At 49.6% G+C, this 16,710-nt stretch overlaps 1 protein-coding gene across 2 annotated transcripts; it reads left to right on the top strand.

Moving 5' to 3' along the window:
* The first annotated feature begins 24 nt into the window (after positions 1-24).
* On the top strand, positions 25-9,885 carry LOC116949273 (mRNA export factor GLE1-like). 2 transcript variants are annotated; one of them, XM_032966389.2, is made up of 14 exons: positions 26-335; positions 1,645-1,774; positions 2,405-2,586; positions 3,203-3,257; positions 3,762-3,825; positions 4,413-4,528; positions 4,868-4,937; positions 5,129-5,271; positions 5,693-5,883; positions 6,006-6,135; positions 6,370-6,474; positions 6,620-6,702; positions 7,180-7,243; positions 8,684-9,885. In XM_032966389.2, the coding sequence occupies exons 1-14, from the start codon at positions 283-285 to the stop codon at positions 8,750-8,752; spliced, it is 1,455 nt and encodes a 484-aa protein (XP_032822280.2). In that variant the 5' UTR covers positions 26-282; the 3' UTR covers positions 8,753-9,885. The 2 variants fall into 2 exon arrangements, with proteins under 2 accessions (XP_075920287.1, XP_032822280.2); XM_076064172.1 differs by lacking the exon at positions 6,620-6,702 and having other exon boundaries at positions 25-335.
* The last annotated feature ends 6,825 nt before the right edge of the window (positions 9,886-16,710 follow it).

Genomic DNA, 16,710 nt, shown 5'->3' with positions numbered 1-16,710 from the left:
TGGGAGGCGCGGGGCGTGGCCTGTGGGCGTGACCTCACTCGACGTGGAGCTGGGCAGGTGGAAAGCAGCAGCGCTCCTACGTCCGCTCGAATCTCCTCCTCCTCAATCTTGATCCTCCTCCTCCTCAATCTTGATCCTCCTCCTCCTCAATCTTGATCCTCCTCCTCAATCTTGATCCTCCTCCTCAATCTTGATCCTCCTCGTCGGCGATCTTCGTCGGTACCCAAAGGGCGATCGCCTCGACTCGCCCCTCGTGTCCCCGTGCGGACGAACGGTCCCGCCATGGGAGCGTGCTATTCCCGAACTCCGAAGCGCGAGCGTCCCAGCAAGAAGAGGTGAGTCGGACGCTAAAGCCTCACGCCGGGCTCCGTGTGAGTCGGACGCTAAAGCCCCACGCCGGGCTCCGTGTGAGTCGGACGCTAAAGCCCCACGCCGGGCTCCGTGTGAGTCGGACGTTAAAGCCTCACGCCGGGCTCCGTGTGAGTCGGACGCTAAAGCCCCACGCCGGGCTCCGTGTGAGTCGGACGCTAAAGCCCCGCAGTGTAAACACTGGGGGAGGGGTTGGTGACCATTGTTATAATCGTAGCCACAACTTATCCACGGTCTCGCGTCTTATTCAAGTCACTCTACTGCTGGATGAGGACCTCCCCACACCGTATGGGTCGTGGGGGTTATTTGACCATACTTCACCACTCTGGGCAGTGCGAGGTTGTCAAGGCGGGGGACAGCGATGGTGGAGTATGTAAGTGCAGTACAACGATGTGTTCAGCACAGTCCACCAATCACATTGTAGCCCCGCAGTCTCTAGCACCTGTTGTGATTTAGTGGTCGCCTATCCAAGCACTGATCGCGCCCATTCACAGTGACAACAAATACTGCCTCTGAGAACCCAAACTTTCATCAGCATTGGAGCAAGCAAGTCCTGTCTACTGGACAGTGTCTCATCACCAAAGTCGGGCTTGCTTGACCCAATACTGGTGACATACAAGGCCGTAATTATAATAAATATTGTGGGGGGGGGGGACGCATCCCCCCCAATATTCAAATATGCTCAAAATGTCCACCCCATTATATTGCTTTAAAATAGATTTCCGTTTATATGATTGTGGTTATGGTTGTACTTTAGAAATCACTAATCTCTGCCATTACATAGAATGTAACAAGAAAAGGTAAAAAAAAGAAAAAAACAGCAATATAATACAATATACACTATCAGACATTTTTGTTAATAAATAAATAAAAATCCCGTATTATCTTAGTTTTTTCGGTAAAGTTACGTTGAAGGGAAACAACAAAATAATACAATTTATTGTTTTATATATTTTTTTTATTATTTTGTTGTTTCCCTTCAACGTGACTTTACCGAAAAAACTAAGAATATGAATTACTGCAGTCACGAAAGCTTTAAATCAAAATAATCCCGTATGTTAGTTTAATTTTTTAATATTTTAGGCAGGAAATTCGTTTTCAAATTTAGATTTTTTTTTCTGGGGGGGGGACCCCCAGACCCCCTGGAAGATTTGGTCCCCCCCAATGTTGACTCCATGGCTACGGCTTTGGTGAAATGCCAGATGTTTTATGAGATTGAGATCCATTGCTTGGACGAACTCAATGCTGATATTAAAATCGAATCACTTATTGCAGGCATTGTAAGAAACACCGCTGCAGGCATAACCGTGTGAAGAATGGCCTTGATGACCACGCAGATGCATCCTCTCCCACCACGGCGTCACCGGTGGTGCAGGAAGGTGGTGCAGACACCTCATGTGGAAAGGTAATAATCATCACCATCACCGTCCCACACGAACACACAATCTCGTGCATTCAGCCACATGGTAACCAGCATAGAACACATCCACCACGGAGATGGAATTAATAAATAAGTTTATGTGCAGGTGCCAGCTAGACTCTTTTGCATTGTCGGACTGTGAGAGGATTATTTTGAATTTTCGGACTGTGAGAGGGAGTGACAGATTGGGGAGGCCTTCATCCAACATCAGATTAACTATGGCTGATGATTGTTGAATGATTCCTCTGTCATCGTATCATCACCAACTATTTTCTATCCGCTCCCGATTAACGGCCCGACACACATCATCACCACCCATCACAGTCACGCAATGCCACAATGTATCCGACTCCTGCACGGGAACTGAACTCATTGATCCATCTCTGCGGTGGCCGTACTCTTTCCTTTTTGGCTGCCATTCAATTACCAATCCCGTCCATCAGTTCTCGCGATGTATCCTGCACAATCCCGTTTATCGGAACGGCCAATTGGATGGTTCAAACGTGACTTTCTACGCGTCTTGGTGCACACTTTAGCTTGTGTTCCCCTACCACTGTACTGCACATGTGCACTCTGTATCTGGTGCGTAAACCATGAACGTGATTCCCTCGACAGGAGGCGCCGGCAGAGGGCCGGGTCATTGTGCCGCTCTCCCCACTTGACATCACTGGACGACCATTGCCCCATGGGGATGGCGAGCCCCCCCACGCCTCCGCTGACAACCCCCTTCTCCTGGTCGAGGAGAAGGGACCCAGCGAGGAGGAGGCGGAGCGACGCGACAATGAGCCGGAAGTCAGGTAGGGAGGGGACTGCGAGATGCAGCGGTGGACACTGTGGTCTGGTTAGGGAGCATCGGTCGTCTGGACGGGCAGTTAGACAATTACTGTAGGTGTGAGGGAGTGTAGGTGTGAGGGAGTGTAAGTGTGAGGGAGTGTAAGTGTGAGGGAGTGTAGGTGTGAGGGAGTGTAGGTGTGAGGGAGTGTAGGTGTGAGTGAATACGTATGAGGGAGTGTAGGTGTGAGGGAGTGTAGGTGTGAGGGAGTGTAAGTGTGAGCAAGTGTAAGTGTGAGGGAGTGTAGGTGTGAGGGAGTGTAGGTGTGAGGGAGTGTAGGTGTAAGGGAGTGTAGGTGTGAGTGAATACGTGTGAGGGAGTGTAGGTGTGAGGTAGTGTAGCTGTGAGTGAGTGTAAGTGTGAGGGAGTGTAGGTTTGAGGGAGTGTAGGTGTGAGGGAGTGTAGATGTGAGTGAGTACGTGCGAGGTAGTGTACGTGTGAGTCTTTGTGCAGGCTCATATATGAGTGTGAGTGTCAGCTAGAGCTCGTGTACACTGGTGTTGGTTCCAGCTAGCATAAGGGTACGCAGAATGACACTAGCGAACACTATTGTGATCATTTGTTGTTTTGTTTTTGTTCAGCTCTGAGAATGTTATCCTCGAGATCATCACTGAGGAGCGTTTCTCTGGAATCACGGTAAGAGTCTTGGTGTAGCGAGTTTATAGTCTCAGCCTGGTCACCAATTGTCATGTAACATTTGTTTTGCCACTTGCTTTGGTAGTTCGGCACAGCAGTTTGCACGCTGTGCTGTGAACCCAGCCACCTCAGTTGGATTCCCAGCAAAGGCTAGATTAATTGGAGGGGGATATCAGGGAATACGGACTGTACGTTTGTAACGATGTTTTAAACGTGCGGCTTAGCCCGAACACGCAACCTTGACACCCATCTACACGACAATCAGGCATACCCTGCTGACGAGACTCAGATCATTAACACCGGCCCAGAGATTCCCTGATGGAAAACATTGGTCCCACAAGCTCATAGTCCGATGAACTAAAATGTTAATTTCTTTATAGACTGTGAAACAGATACGCGTGCTTTGATTTTTCTTAAGTCGGAACATTCATCAGCTATGAGAATGCATTTGGCGGCACACCCTTATAAAATACAGCGTGGTCTGGTGTGGTTTGCTGTCTGCAGAACAGCGGTGATGGTGGCGAGGATGCACCGCGTCTGGCACGCGAGTGCGAGCCGCTGGAGCAAGGTGAGGCGTCGTTTCCTCTGTTATAACGGGTTGCGTGTGGATCCCCGGTTATAATGGACCGTGTGTGAGTCTTTGGTTATAAGGGGTTATGTGTGGGACCCTGGTAATTATGACCCATATGTGGAACCCTGGTTATAATGTGTGTTGTGTGGGTCCCTGGTTCTAACGGGCTGCGTGTGGAACCCTGGTTATAATGTGTGTTGTGTGGGTCCCTGGTTCTAACGGGCTGCGTGTGGAACCCTGGTTATAATGTGTGTTGTGTGGGTCCCTGATTCTAACGGGCTGTTTGTGGAACCCTGGTTATAATGTGTGTTGTGTGGGTCCCTGGTTCTAACGGGCTGCGTGTGGAACCCTGGTTATAATGTGTGTTGTGTGGGTCCCTGGTTCTAACGGGCTGCGTGTGGAACCCTGGTTATAATGTGTGTTGTGTGGGTCCCTGATTCTAACGGGCTGTTTGTGGAACCCTGGTTATAATGTGTGTTGTGTGGGTCCCTGGTTCTAACGGGCTGCGTGTGGAACCCTGGTTATAATGTGTGTTGTGTGGGTCCCTGCTTCTAACGGGCTGTGTGTTGCATTGATTGCCACAGCGGGTGGAGATTGGGCGGAGGGCAGCGTCCCGCAGCGCCGTCACCAAGAGCTGCAGCGCCACTTGGCGGAGACGGTGGAGAGACTGAAGGAGCTCAACGGCAACCAGGACCTCAAGGTATGCGGGGGGGGGTCGTGAGTTCAAATGCCCGATTCTGACAGCTACTGTATATTTGCAGTGTACGTATTCTCCTCATGGTTGCGTGGATTTTTCTCTAGGTCCTCCAGTTTTTCCCTCCACAATTAGAAACGCGTGTTTTTAGAGTATTTGGCTGCTATAAATATCCATGCGATATTTCACTTCGTGGAGCTAGCAGTTGTAGCCGAGTCTCTTCTGAAAAAGAGCTATATAGCTCAGTGGGCCTTACCTAGTAAAATAAAAAACAAATAGTTTTAGTGTCATAGTTTAGTTTTAATAGTGTGAGTGTACCTGTGTGTGTGTGTGCGCGATGGGCAGACCAAGGTCATGAAGTTCGAGCTGGCCAAGGCCTCGTCAATGCCCATCAACCAGATCTCCAACACGTCTGGTGAGCACCGTCCCCTCCCCTCTCTCGTGAAACGTCGAGTCTCAGCCTGCCCCAGCTCCCGCGGTGTAAACGCACAATCGGGCAGCTTGCGCGGCAGTCACTGTGTCACGACTGCCGTAGTGCAGCGCTGTTGTATAATACACGTCCCCCCGTTTTTACCCGTGCCCCCCCCAACGTGTCCTCGTGCGCAGGTTCTCACCTGCGCGTCATCACCGGCAAGCTGGACTTGCTGTTGAGCGGCACGGCCGTCGTGTCGGGCACGCGCTCCACCAGCGTGTCGGACCACCCGCAGGGCCTGCTCTACGTCCTGCACCGGGTGGCTGAGAGGCTCGTGGTACGTCGACAAGCCCCCTCGCAAAGCCCCCGCGTCTTGCCTCGCAGTCAAATGCACCTCGCATGCACGCACCTCCACGGCACCACCGTCGTCATCGCCATCATCCACCGACATCTGCATTTCACCTTCGCCTGTGTGCTCGCTGCTAGGATCAGTTCACTTCAATGTGTGTTCATTTATTCTCACGGTTCATTCATCGATGCTTCTTATACCAGAAAGCCACAATGCGTCTCATCAAGAATGTTTTTTTTCAGCGGGGCTCCTCTTGCAATGTTTGTGAAGTTCATAATTGCCCGTTTAATTGGGAAAGCTAAATGAGATAGGTTATTTATGACAAACTAAATAAGTACAGCAAATTGGTTGTCTTCGGTTCCGGTTTCTTCACCTCACCCTCTCTCCCCCTGCGTCTCTGCCACTACAGAAGCAGAGCGAGGAGGAGGTGGGGTGGAACCACGCGGCGGTGTTCCCCATCGCGGCTGTCACCGTGGAACTGTGGCACCGCCACCCAGCCCTCGGGGAGCTCCTGCTTGCTCACCTGCTCAGCAAGTGCCCCTACATGGGCCCCGTCTTCCCTCGTCCCACGCCTGGGCAGAGCCAGGAGGACACTTTCAGGTGAGGGCACTAGGGACCTGGCTTGGGGGGCGGTGGTAGTTGGGGGGTGAGGAGTGAGCGGTGAGAGCTGTGCGTGCGTGTGGCGTGTGCTTGACGCCCGTGTCTCCCCCCATCACCCGCAGGATCCTCGGTTACCGCTTCGAGGATGGGAGAGTAGAGAACGAAGACTTGTTTCTCCAGAGAATGTCGGGCATGGCGCGCATGTACGCGGCCATCATCTCCGCGCCCGTGCCCCCCTCCAGTGGCAACAAGGTAGCACCGCCAATCCGGGGTCACGATCTCCATCAAGAATCGGATCTCACTCTCTCCATCACGTACAGTTTGGTTCGCTCTGCTAGTGTACGTGTAACATTGTTTGCATGCGATCTGCTTAAATCGTAAGCCACTGGCTCTGTGTAGCGCAAGTACGATAATGGGATTTTAAATTGACGAATCTCTCCCACACCTGCCACCCTACCCCACGCGTGCCGTGTGCGTGAATCGCAGAGCCACCCCCACGGCATGAGTCACGGCTGGACCTGGCTCATGCAGGTCCTGGATATGGAGCCCATGGCCAATGTCACCCCCACGGTGCTCTTCAGCTTTCTGGAGGTACGCACGAGAGCACACGGGCATGAGCACACAGCGCGTGCACAGGAACACACGGGTACACACACGGGAACACAGCGCACAAGCATTGTGATAGAGACGAGGCTGCCCTGTGACTTGTTCACATGCTCCTGGCGTGTGTGAGCAGGTGGCAGGTAATGCAATGGCGATTGCATACGGCGATCAGCTCTGGGAGCTGCTCGATGGGTTAAGGAAAGAATACATCCCAAGGTACCTCTCGCCCGGTGGCAGTCTCGTCTCCATCTCACCTTCACGAAGCCATTTATATTTGCACGTGTTCCTTGCATTGACGCCTGAAGTCGATTTGCTTTCTACTGTTTTTATGTTGTGGCAATAGACTGAATCACCTTGTCAAGTAACCAGCTAATATCAAAGTAACATTGCACTTGTACATACAGAAAGGTCCTTGCACCGCCATAATTTTCCCCTGCGGATCGTAAACTTTGGCTCTTGGAAGACTCTTGACCAGCCCAGTTTTCCACCCACAGCAATTGGCAGGGAGGCGGTAGCGATGCGATCGACGTGACTGTGAAGTCAGCTGTCGACAGCAGGCTCCCGTTACAGTGTGTCTCTGAACGAGCTTCAAGCTGTGGTTGGTGATGGTCACCGGTTAAGGACTGGAGCCGGAAGTTTGTAAGAATCGATGGATGCACAACTAAACTCGCTGCGTCTCTTCTTGTCCTGCAGAATCGAGAAAGTATCCATCCCGCAGCAGATGGGAACTGTGGTCAGACTGAGGCTGTTCCTCGAGGTACCGGCTTTGACGACACAACTTTGACACACACACATTTATTCCAGTGCCATTGTCATAACCCGCACAGCAATGTGTGTAGCATTACCTTAAGTCATAACAGCCGCGGAAGGTGACATCACATAATGATATCTGAAGTCACTCAGTAGCTCCCTTTATCCATGCTCGCAGCAATCGCCATCCTTAGTGGGCACATTGCGAGCTGGTCAGGAGACGTCAGTACAGCAGCGGAGTGAACGTAACTGTGCAGAGCTGTGTTTTATCCGAATGTGTTGTGGCTTTTCCCCGGGTATTCTGGATTCTTCCCAATCGCCAAACTTGCCTTTACGGAATTCGCCAAACATCCCAATACAGGGCCATCCTGAAGTAGAGTGTTAACACTCAATGCGGCCAAAGTTACATTCATTAGGGGCATAGTTAGTACCATGTGTGTGGGTGTAATTATTGTCAAAGCATTTGTAAGTACATGTCAATGAAATCGTAAATATTAAGAGTTAGAAAATCCAAATTAGATGAAAATTTGAGTTGAACAAAGGTATTTTTTCGTGAAGTAATCTGTGCCCAGGATAATACCTTAAACTCGCTACACTTGAGACTCCGGTTTAATCACAGATGGCTGAAACCTCAATTCAAACCCAAGATCTGAGTGGTGCTGGCTTTGCACTCGAACACATAATTAGCCCCGTATTCACTTTGTCACTTAATGTAATTTTTTACGTGTCGGGAAGTTGGGAAACACTTCCCAGAAATAAATTAGTAATTCTCCTCTCATTCCGGCATGCGTACACACGAAGGGACGGTTAATAGTCAATTGCCTGAATCACCAGGTCTCCCCTTCACACAGGGTTTCTAGTACATCATCAGACATGTGCGGCAGTCCTACCCCAGGATTGTGTATAACTCACAAATGACATCATTCCCTACCGCATTACACCAGGGATGGTGGGTTAGGTAATTGGGATCATCTACCTCACACCTGAATGGGAGGAGCAGGAGGATGGGTTGAAAGGTGATTGGCCAGGAGGGTTGAAGGGGAAAGGCAGGGAAGGGTTGAGGGAAAAGCTCGATGGTGGATCGGGACATTTGCCAGGAAACTCTTAACGCGTGTGTCGGACTGTTCAATAAACATACAAATAGCACAACCAAGTACGCGTCTAGAACTTCTCCACAAAGTGCGCTTTGGGCTGAAAAAGCCTCTGACCGGCGTGCATCGCTTCCTGCACAAGAAACAGCAGCTACATTAAAATAACTTATTAAATATTCACCTTAACAGCACTCCAGACACCAGAGCGAGGCATTCTATTGGCACGCTGCCACTGGTTGGCCCTTCAAAACCCATGTGGAGCTGCTGGGCTGCCCGGACTCGAGTATCCATTAATCCCTGTTTGTGTGTGTTGTGTTTGTGTGTGTTGTGTTTGTGTGTGTTGTGTTTGCCTGCAGGACTGTTTTGTTAATCGGGAGATTCCTTTGCCAAGCGGGCATCTCTCAGAAGAATTTTGGAAGGCTTAATAAGATCACCCTTCACACCTGTACATTATGTAAATATGTGTTTTATGCAAGTAACTCCCATAATACAGGTTTTCTAGGTTAGATCGCATAAGTGTACAAATGTGTCGTTAACCCCGCCACCACCCGACACAGGCAATGAGTAAGGTTTGTCACGTAAACAGAATATGCCAATTCGTCACTAGTACAGTACACCGCTTTGTTGGAGAGCAAAGCCACAACATTTACAATCTGTGTACGATGTTTCGCCAGTAATGACAATGAGCTTCTTCAGGCTGCAGCCAGATTTGTGGAGAAATCCTGTTTCGTTCCTTAACTAGAGGGGTAGTAGATGTGATGACAACACTTGTGTGTTCTTCTTGTGCCGTGGTGGGGGGGGAATTAATTAATGTAAATAATTAATGTATATAATTAATCTATATAAATAATGTATATAAATAATGCATATAAATAATGCATATAATTAATGTATATAATGAATGTATATAATTAATGTATATAATTTATGTATTTAAATAATGTATCTAATTGCTGCTTTGTAAGCCAACCATCAAATAATAAAATGTTTAAATGCAGGTCAGCATGCTTCAATAGTGATTACCGTTGGTATGGCTATTTTAGTATACACAATCAGCAGCAGGTACAATAACAATGGCCTTGCATAATGCGCATGCATAATGTACATTGATTACCATATATATATAACTCAAACGGCAACGGATACCCACAGTAATTTATATGCATTAATTCATCCCTCCCCCACTTCGCGCAAGAACGGCACACAAGTGATGTCATCACATCTACCCCTCTATTTAACAAAACAGGAGGATTTCTCCACCAATCTGGCTGTCACCTGATGAAGCTCGTTATTACTGGCGAAACGTCGTACTCAGATTGTAAATGTTGTGGCTTTGCTCACCAACACAGCAGTGTGCTCTACTAGTAACGAATTGGCACGTTCTGTTTACATTATAAACATTACTAATTGGCAGTGTCGGGTGGTGGCGGGTTTTTTGACACATATTTACGCGATCTAACAAAAAAAACCTGTATTATGGATGACGTCAGTCGCGAAAGCTTACGTGTTAAACAGTAAATCATTTATTCGTAAATGAAATAAAAACCCTGAATTGCTACATTGTGTCATGGTTGCTTGTATGCAATATCTACAGTGGTGTGTTCCTGGTGTGTAAACAGCAAAAAATAACTGCAAAACATGCACAAATACACACGAAGATGAATAGCAAAACAAAAACTCACTGGGCATGACACACCAACCGGGCCTTTATATGGGAAGAGACAGCGGCATTAACCACGATGTGTTCATCGTCATTTGCTGAAGGCTACCAAATGTTTGGATGGCTCAACCAGGACACATGGTGAATTGGTCGCCCCTCTATCTGTCCCCCTCCTACTTTACATAGCCATGCTTACACTAACAACCGTTAATATACTCTGCCCACTGATCATAGGCCTCACTAATCTATCAGCAACGCTGGAGGACCCAGAGAAAAATCCACGTGATCACCACACGGAGATAGAACACGCAAGCTCAAAATATACAACAGGCAACGCCAGGTTCCAGCACCGAACCCACGACATCCTCCATGCCAGGCGAGGGAGATAACGTCGCCTTCGCCACGGTTGATGCCATGGGTTGGGGTTACAGTGCACAGAACGTTACTAGGCCCAGACTCCAAGAACACAACAGCGGTCACGTCACACCTTTATCACTTTTTATTTCGGATTCTACGGATACAAAAGTTTCCATGCTTAAGATGACAATACTTTGCGTTGAGATGATACGCAGTGATATTTGCAGATACATTTTCGTCTATGTCACAAAAATGATTATAAAAACAAAAATAGTTTGGCTTCTTGTGGGGCAGAATCCCCCCCACCACCCCTCAGGCACGGCTTTGACACCGCACACCGCACGGATTTTTACAAAAACTGTTCCACCATCAGTCGTCATCGGCACCTATCGGCCACGAGCGCGCGTTCAGCACAAATCACAAAACGTCGGACGTGTCCGGCCCTGTCCGCCTGGCTATCCAGGCCCCAGTCGCTACCCAATACCAGAAACCACCACCCAGCAACAGCACCACCGTCACCACAACCAACAACAACTGCCGTAAGCCACCGTGACACGTTACGTGAACTGAGACCCACGTCTAACAGAGAGGGTCCTTGCCTATAAACATGATTTGAAGATTTCGTGACTGCAGGAATCCATACTCTTTGGTTCTTTCGGTCAAGTCACGTAGGTAGAAAAAATAATACTAGATCACGACGTTTCGATCGCCACAAGCAATCGTCTTCAGGTGGGAGAGAGAAACAGCCAACCACTCACAAGGTGCGACTCCTTCTTCCGAGATTTGAGGCACGGCAGCCTCAGCAGGGGTATCCCCACTTTCCCCCATGATGTTGTCTGGGTTGAGGGATTTCCCTTTCCCTAAGACCTCAGAAATGTTTAACAAACCTGCACACCTGTCCTTGGGGGTTAGAGATCGGATCACCTTTCTTTCCCGTAAGGATTGTGAATTCTGTGCCGTTGCAAGTTACTTTTTTGATGGAATTAAAGAGTGATTTGTAATCCCGGGGTCTAAGGCAGCTCCATCTTATCAGCAACCTGCGACCACGAGTAAGCCTCCTCATTTCGACGTGGGGACGCTGTAGACAGTGGGAGGGGGCGTTTCGTGTTTTCCTGTCGACGTGGGACGCTGTAGACAGTGGGAGGGGGCATTTCGTGTTTTCTCAGCCAGCTAGAGAACCTCCTCCGTCAGCCAGGGTCTCTGGGGAAGTGTGGAACGCGTAACCAAAGCAGCCATTGCAGCTGCATGAGCCACAGGTCTAAAGCTCAACCATTCCCCCTCGGCATTAGGATGAGGGGGGGAAGGATGCCAACCCCAGCTGCTGGCAATGATTAAATGATCGCTTGCAACTTGTACCAGCGAGCTGAGACCAGGCGACTGTGTCTTTGAATGGGGTCCGAGATGGTCAGCCACCACCGCAGTGGAACAATGGCGAGCGCATCGTACAGATGACGAGCTAACAGTCAGATACACTCCACAGTAGGTCCTGGTGTCTACGCCGATGCTGGAACAAAATGTTGGTGATTACCAGGCCATGAGCTGCACAGAAGTCTAGCAGCGTCCGACCACCAACACCTCCACTACACCACCACCCACAATCTCCACCACCACCTCCACCACCACCTCCACTACACCACCACCTCCACAAAACACCACCACCTCCAGCACGCCACCACCTCCACCACATCATCATCCCCACAACACTACCACCTTTACCATCACCACACCGCCACACTCAAGACACCGCCACCTCCACCAGACCCCCACCTCCACCAAACCACCACCTCCATCAGACCTCCACTCTACCACCACCTCCACCAATGACCGCCGTTCACAACTAAGTGGCAGTGACGCCAAGCGACCGGTTTATTTTGGCTCCTGTAAAACCCAATGTGCAATAAATGCTCGCTTTCGATGGGGATCTGGTTGTACCGTAGACACCTGCTCACTGCCGCAAACAGAACGCGAACAAAACCATCCATAAACACGTGTACAGGTTCCAGTGTGCAGGTTCCAGTGTAAAGGTTCCAGTGTACAGGGTCCAGTGTGTAGGTTCCAGTGTACAGGGTTCCGTGTGCAAGTTCCAGTGTACAGGGTTCCGTGTGCAGGTTCCAGTGTGCAGGTTCCAGTGTACAGGTTCCAGTGTACAGGGTCCAATGTGCAGGGTCGAGTGTACAAGGTCCAGTGTGTAGGTTCCAGTGTACAGGGTTCCGTGTGCAAGTTCCAGTGTACAGGGTTCCGTGTGCAGGTTCCAGTGTACAGGTTCCAGTGTACAGGGTCCAATGTGCAGGTCCAGTGTACAGGTTCCAGTGTACAGGTTCCAGTGTACAGGGTCCAGTGTGCAGGTTCCAGTGTGCAGGTTCCAGTGTGCAGAGTCCAGTGTGCAGGTTCCAGTGTGCAGGTTCCAGTTTACAGGTTCCAGTGTACAGGGTCCAGTGTGCAGGTTCCAGTGTGCAGGTTCCAGTGTGCAGAGTCCAGTGTACAGGGTCCAGTGTACAAGTTCCAGTGTACAGGTTCCAGTGTACAGGGTCCAGTGTGCAGGTTCCAGTATGCAGGGTCCAGTGTACAGAGTGCAGTGTGCAGGTTCCAGTGTACAGGTTCCAGTGTGCAGGGTCCAGTGTGCAGGGTCCAATGTGCAGGTTCCAGTGTACAGGGTTCCGTGTGCAGGTTCCAGTGTGCAGGTTCCAGTATACAGGGTCCACTGTGCAGGTTCCACTGTACAGAGTGCAGTGTGCAGGTTCCAGTGTGCGGGTTCTAGTGTAAATGGTCCAGTGTACAAGGTTGAGTTCCGAATGGCAAGGTCATGCATCAACATCACGGCACAATCAGCACACAGAACACGAGGCGAGATGAACACAATATGTAAGTAAATAACTTAAAGTGTGCAAAGAAGAGCACGTACACTTGAAGGGATTGGAGGTCCAAAAGTGATTTAGAGTAGGACAAGTGTGGTAAAGTGTTGATCCCAAACGTTGCTCGGCTATTTCTAAGATCATGGGTTGCCATACGGAACAGGGGGTGGGAGGGGGGGGACTGAGCATGAAGAGCGAGGAGCTGCTACGGAAGCGTGCACGGGGATTGTGGTCCCCGTGCACGGGGATTGTGGTCCCCGTGCACGGGGATTGTGGTCCTCGTGCACGGGGATTGTGGCCCCCGTGCACGGGGATTGTGGTCCTCGTGCACGGGGATTGTGGTCCTCGTGCACGGGGATTGTGGTCCCCGCTGTCAAAGGGACCAGCCACTGGTCTGGACAACAACGGCCATTGCTTAGAAACAGACGCCTAATGTTTATATTCCATTGAAGACGGTGTCATTGACGAGTGTGTTGAGTCGTGTTTGTTGTTAATTGTCCTTGTTCACCACCGTCAACGCAGCACGTACAAATAATCTGTTGGAACAGATTTGTGAACAAGAAGGCATCATGTGCAGGTGTACTGCATTGTAACATCAACAGGGTCAGGTGTTGAGCCATGGCACTGCTGCATGGAGTGTTGCACTCAACTCGGACCCATATCTGACAGTGGGGCCTTGCTTGTAACATCTGGCACTTTACAAGCATTGATACAAGCGATGAGACTGAGGGCCAAAAAAAGATATTGAAAATATAAAATAAATAAATAAACACAAATTGGGAAACTAAAAAAATAAAATATATTTTTTTTAAAAATAAATATAAAAAGAGGGTCAAAACCTGTCCAGAGTATTGCTTGTTGTTCAACCAATGCTGCTGATAGAATGCACTCTTAGAAGGTTGTGTGGCTGATGGGATGCGTAAAGCACTTGCATCGTTTATGTGCAGATACAAATATGTAGCGGCTCGTGTCTGCTTCGGTACTTCGTTATTTTATTAATGTATCTGTTGTAGCTTTGTATTTGTCCTGAAGTGGGCGTCACGTGAGCGTGTACCGTGCAGTACTGCACCGGGACTCCAAAGATGTCCCCCAGAGGGCGACTTATAGCCAAACCACTCATCTCTAACCTTCACCTCTAAACCCTTAACCCTAATGACTGTAACCCTTGACCCTAAACCCGAACGATGACCACTAAACGGTGAGTATGTAAGAGAGTACTGAATATGTCCACGAGAGGGTGACAGGTAACCAAAGCGAACTCCGACCCCTCACCACCGTCATATAAACTTACTCGTTGGTAACTCAACCACAACCACAACACTAACCCCCCAAACCCCTGACCCTAACACCCCTGATATAAACGTTACTCGTGGGCTTGTGGCCACATCTGCGTCATTACATGTTGTTGCCTGCTGCCGGTCTTGTTTGATTCTCCGCTATAATGTCCCTAAGTCGACACAAGTATATGGTTGAAGCATCACCCTCCTCTCTAAGCCCCTCCTCGTCAATGCACGATAATAATGTACTTATTTATCTATCCAGGAGAGCCACACTGAGAGGGTCCTCCTACATTGGGTTCATATTTTGAAGTTTTATTTTAATAATCCTTACATGAATCATACATTATTATCCCCACTTTTAATTATATTCGTCGGTTTCGCGACTAATATTATTCATCATAAATATTTTTTGACTTAGATCCTATAAATATATCGTTAACCCACCACTACCCGACACACCCATAATTCTGGCAAATCGCCTGATGAAGCTGGTTATAATCACCAGTGAAACATCGTACTCAAATTGTAAATGTTGTGGGTTTACTCTCCAACACACAACCTGTTAGTGATGTCGTAGTAACTAATTGGCACGTTTCGTGGAAGGTTGACAAACCTCAGTAATTGGCTGTGTCGAGTGCTGGTGGGTTAACGACGCATTTATATTTACATTATCTAACACTCCCTCACACTTACACTTCCTCACACCTACACTCACTCACACTTACACTCCCTCACACCTACACTCCCTCACACCTACACTCCATCACACTTACACTCACTCACACTCACACTCCCTCACACCAACACTCCCTCACACCTACACTCCCTCACACTGACACTCCCTCACACCAACACTCCCTCACACCTACACTCCCTCACACCTACACTCCCACACACTTACACTCCCTCACCTACACGCCCTTACACTTACACTCCCTCACACCTACACTCCCTCACACTTACACTCCCTCACACCTACACAACCTCACACTTACACTTCCTCACACCTACACTCCCTCACACCTACACTCACTCACACTTACACTCCCTCACACCTACACTCCCTCACACTTACACTCACTCACACTCCCTCACACCTACACTCCCTCACACCTACACTCCCTCACACTTACACTCCCTCACACTTACACTCCCTCACACCTACACTCCCTCACACTTACACTCCCTCACACCTACACTCCCTCACACCTACACTCCCTCACACCTACACTCACTCACACTCACACTCCCTCACACCTACACTCCCTCACACCTACACTCCCTCACACTTACACTCCCTCAAACTTACACTCCCTCACACCTACACTCCCTCACACCTACACTCCCTCACACCTACACTCCCTCACCTACACGCCCTCACACTTACACTCCCTCACACCTACACTCCCTCACACTTACACTTCCTCACACCTACACTCCCTCACACCTACACTCCCTCACACTCACACCTACACTCCCTCACACCTACACTCCCTCACACCTACACTCCCTCACACTTACACTCACTCACACCTACACTCCCTCACACCTACACTCCCTGACACCTACACTCACTCACACTTACACTCACTCACACCTACACTCCCTCACACCTACACTCCCTCACACTTACACTCCCTCACACCTACAGTCCCTCACACCTACACTCTCTCACACTCCCTCACACACTCACACCTACGCTCCCTCACACCTACACTCCCTCACACCTACACTCCCTCACACCTACATTCCCTCACACCTACACTCCCTCACACCTACACTCCCTCACACCTACACTCCCTCACACTTACACTCCCTCACACCTACACTCCCGCACCCTTACACTCCCTCACACTTACACGCGCTCACACCTACACTCCCTCACACTTACACTCCCTCACACCTACACTCCCTCACCCTTACACTCCCTCACACTTACACTCCCTCACACTTACACTCCCTCACACTTACACTCCTTCACACCTACACTCCCTCACCCTTACACTCCCTCACACTTACACTCCCTCACACTTACACTCCCTCACACTTACACTCCCTCACACCTACAGTAATTGTCTAACTGCCTGTCCAGACGACCGGTGCTCCCTGACCAGACCACAGTGTCCACCACCACCACCGCCGCTGCTGCTGCTGCTGCATCTCGCAGTCCCCTCCTCCCTACCTGACTTCCAGCTCGTCGCTTCGCCTCCTCCTCCTCCTCGCTGGCTCCCTTC

This window comes from Petromyzon marinus, unplaced genomic scaffold, assembly GCF_048934315.1.
Source record: "Petromyzon marinus isolate PM22_M1 ecotype Great Lakes invasive population unplaced genomic scaffold, UKy_Petmar_22M1.pri1.0 PM_Scaffold_349, whole genome shotgun sequence".
Lineage (NCBI taxonomy): Eukaryota > Metazoa > Chordata > Hyperoartia > Petromyzontiformes > Petromyzontidae > Petromyzon > Petromyzon marinus.
The sequence above is the reverse complement of the archived record's forward strand: the minus strand, read 5'-3'. Positions and strand labels throughout refer to the sequence as shown.

Bases quoted from the DNA above. Each gene is read 5' to 3' on its own strand.
- LOC116949273 (XM_032966389.2), top strand. From the start codon at position 283: ATGGGAGCGTGCTATTCCCGAACTCCGAAGCGCGAGCGTCCCAGCAAG. The intron at 1,775-2,404 runs GTAATAATCATC...TTCCCTCGACAG, and splicing joins CAGACACCTCATGTGGAAAG to GAGGCGCCGGCAGAGGGCCG. The intron at 7,244-8,683 runs GTACCGGCTTTG...GTTTGCCTGCAG, and splicing joins GACTGAGGCTGTTCCTCGAG to GACTGTTTTGTTAATCGGGA.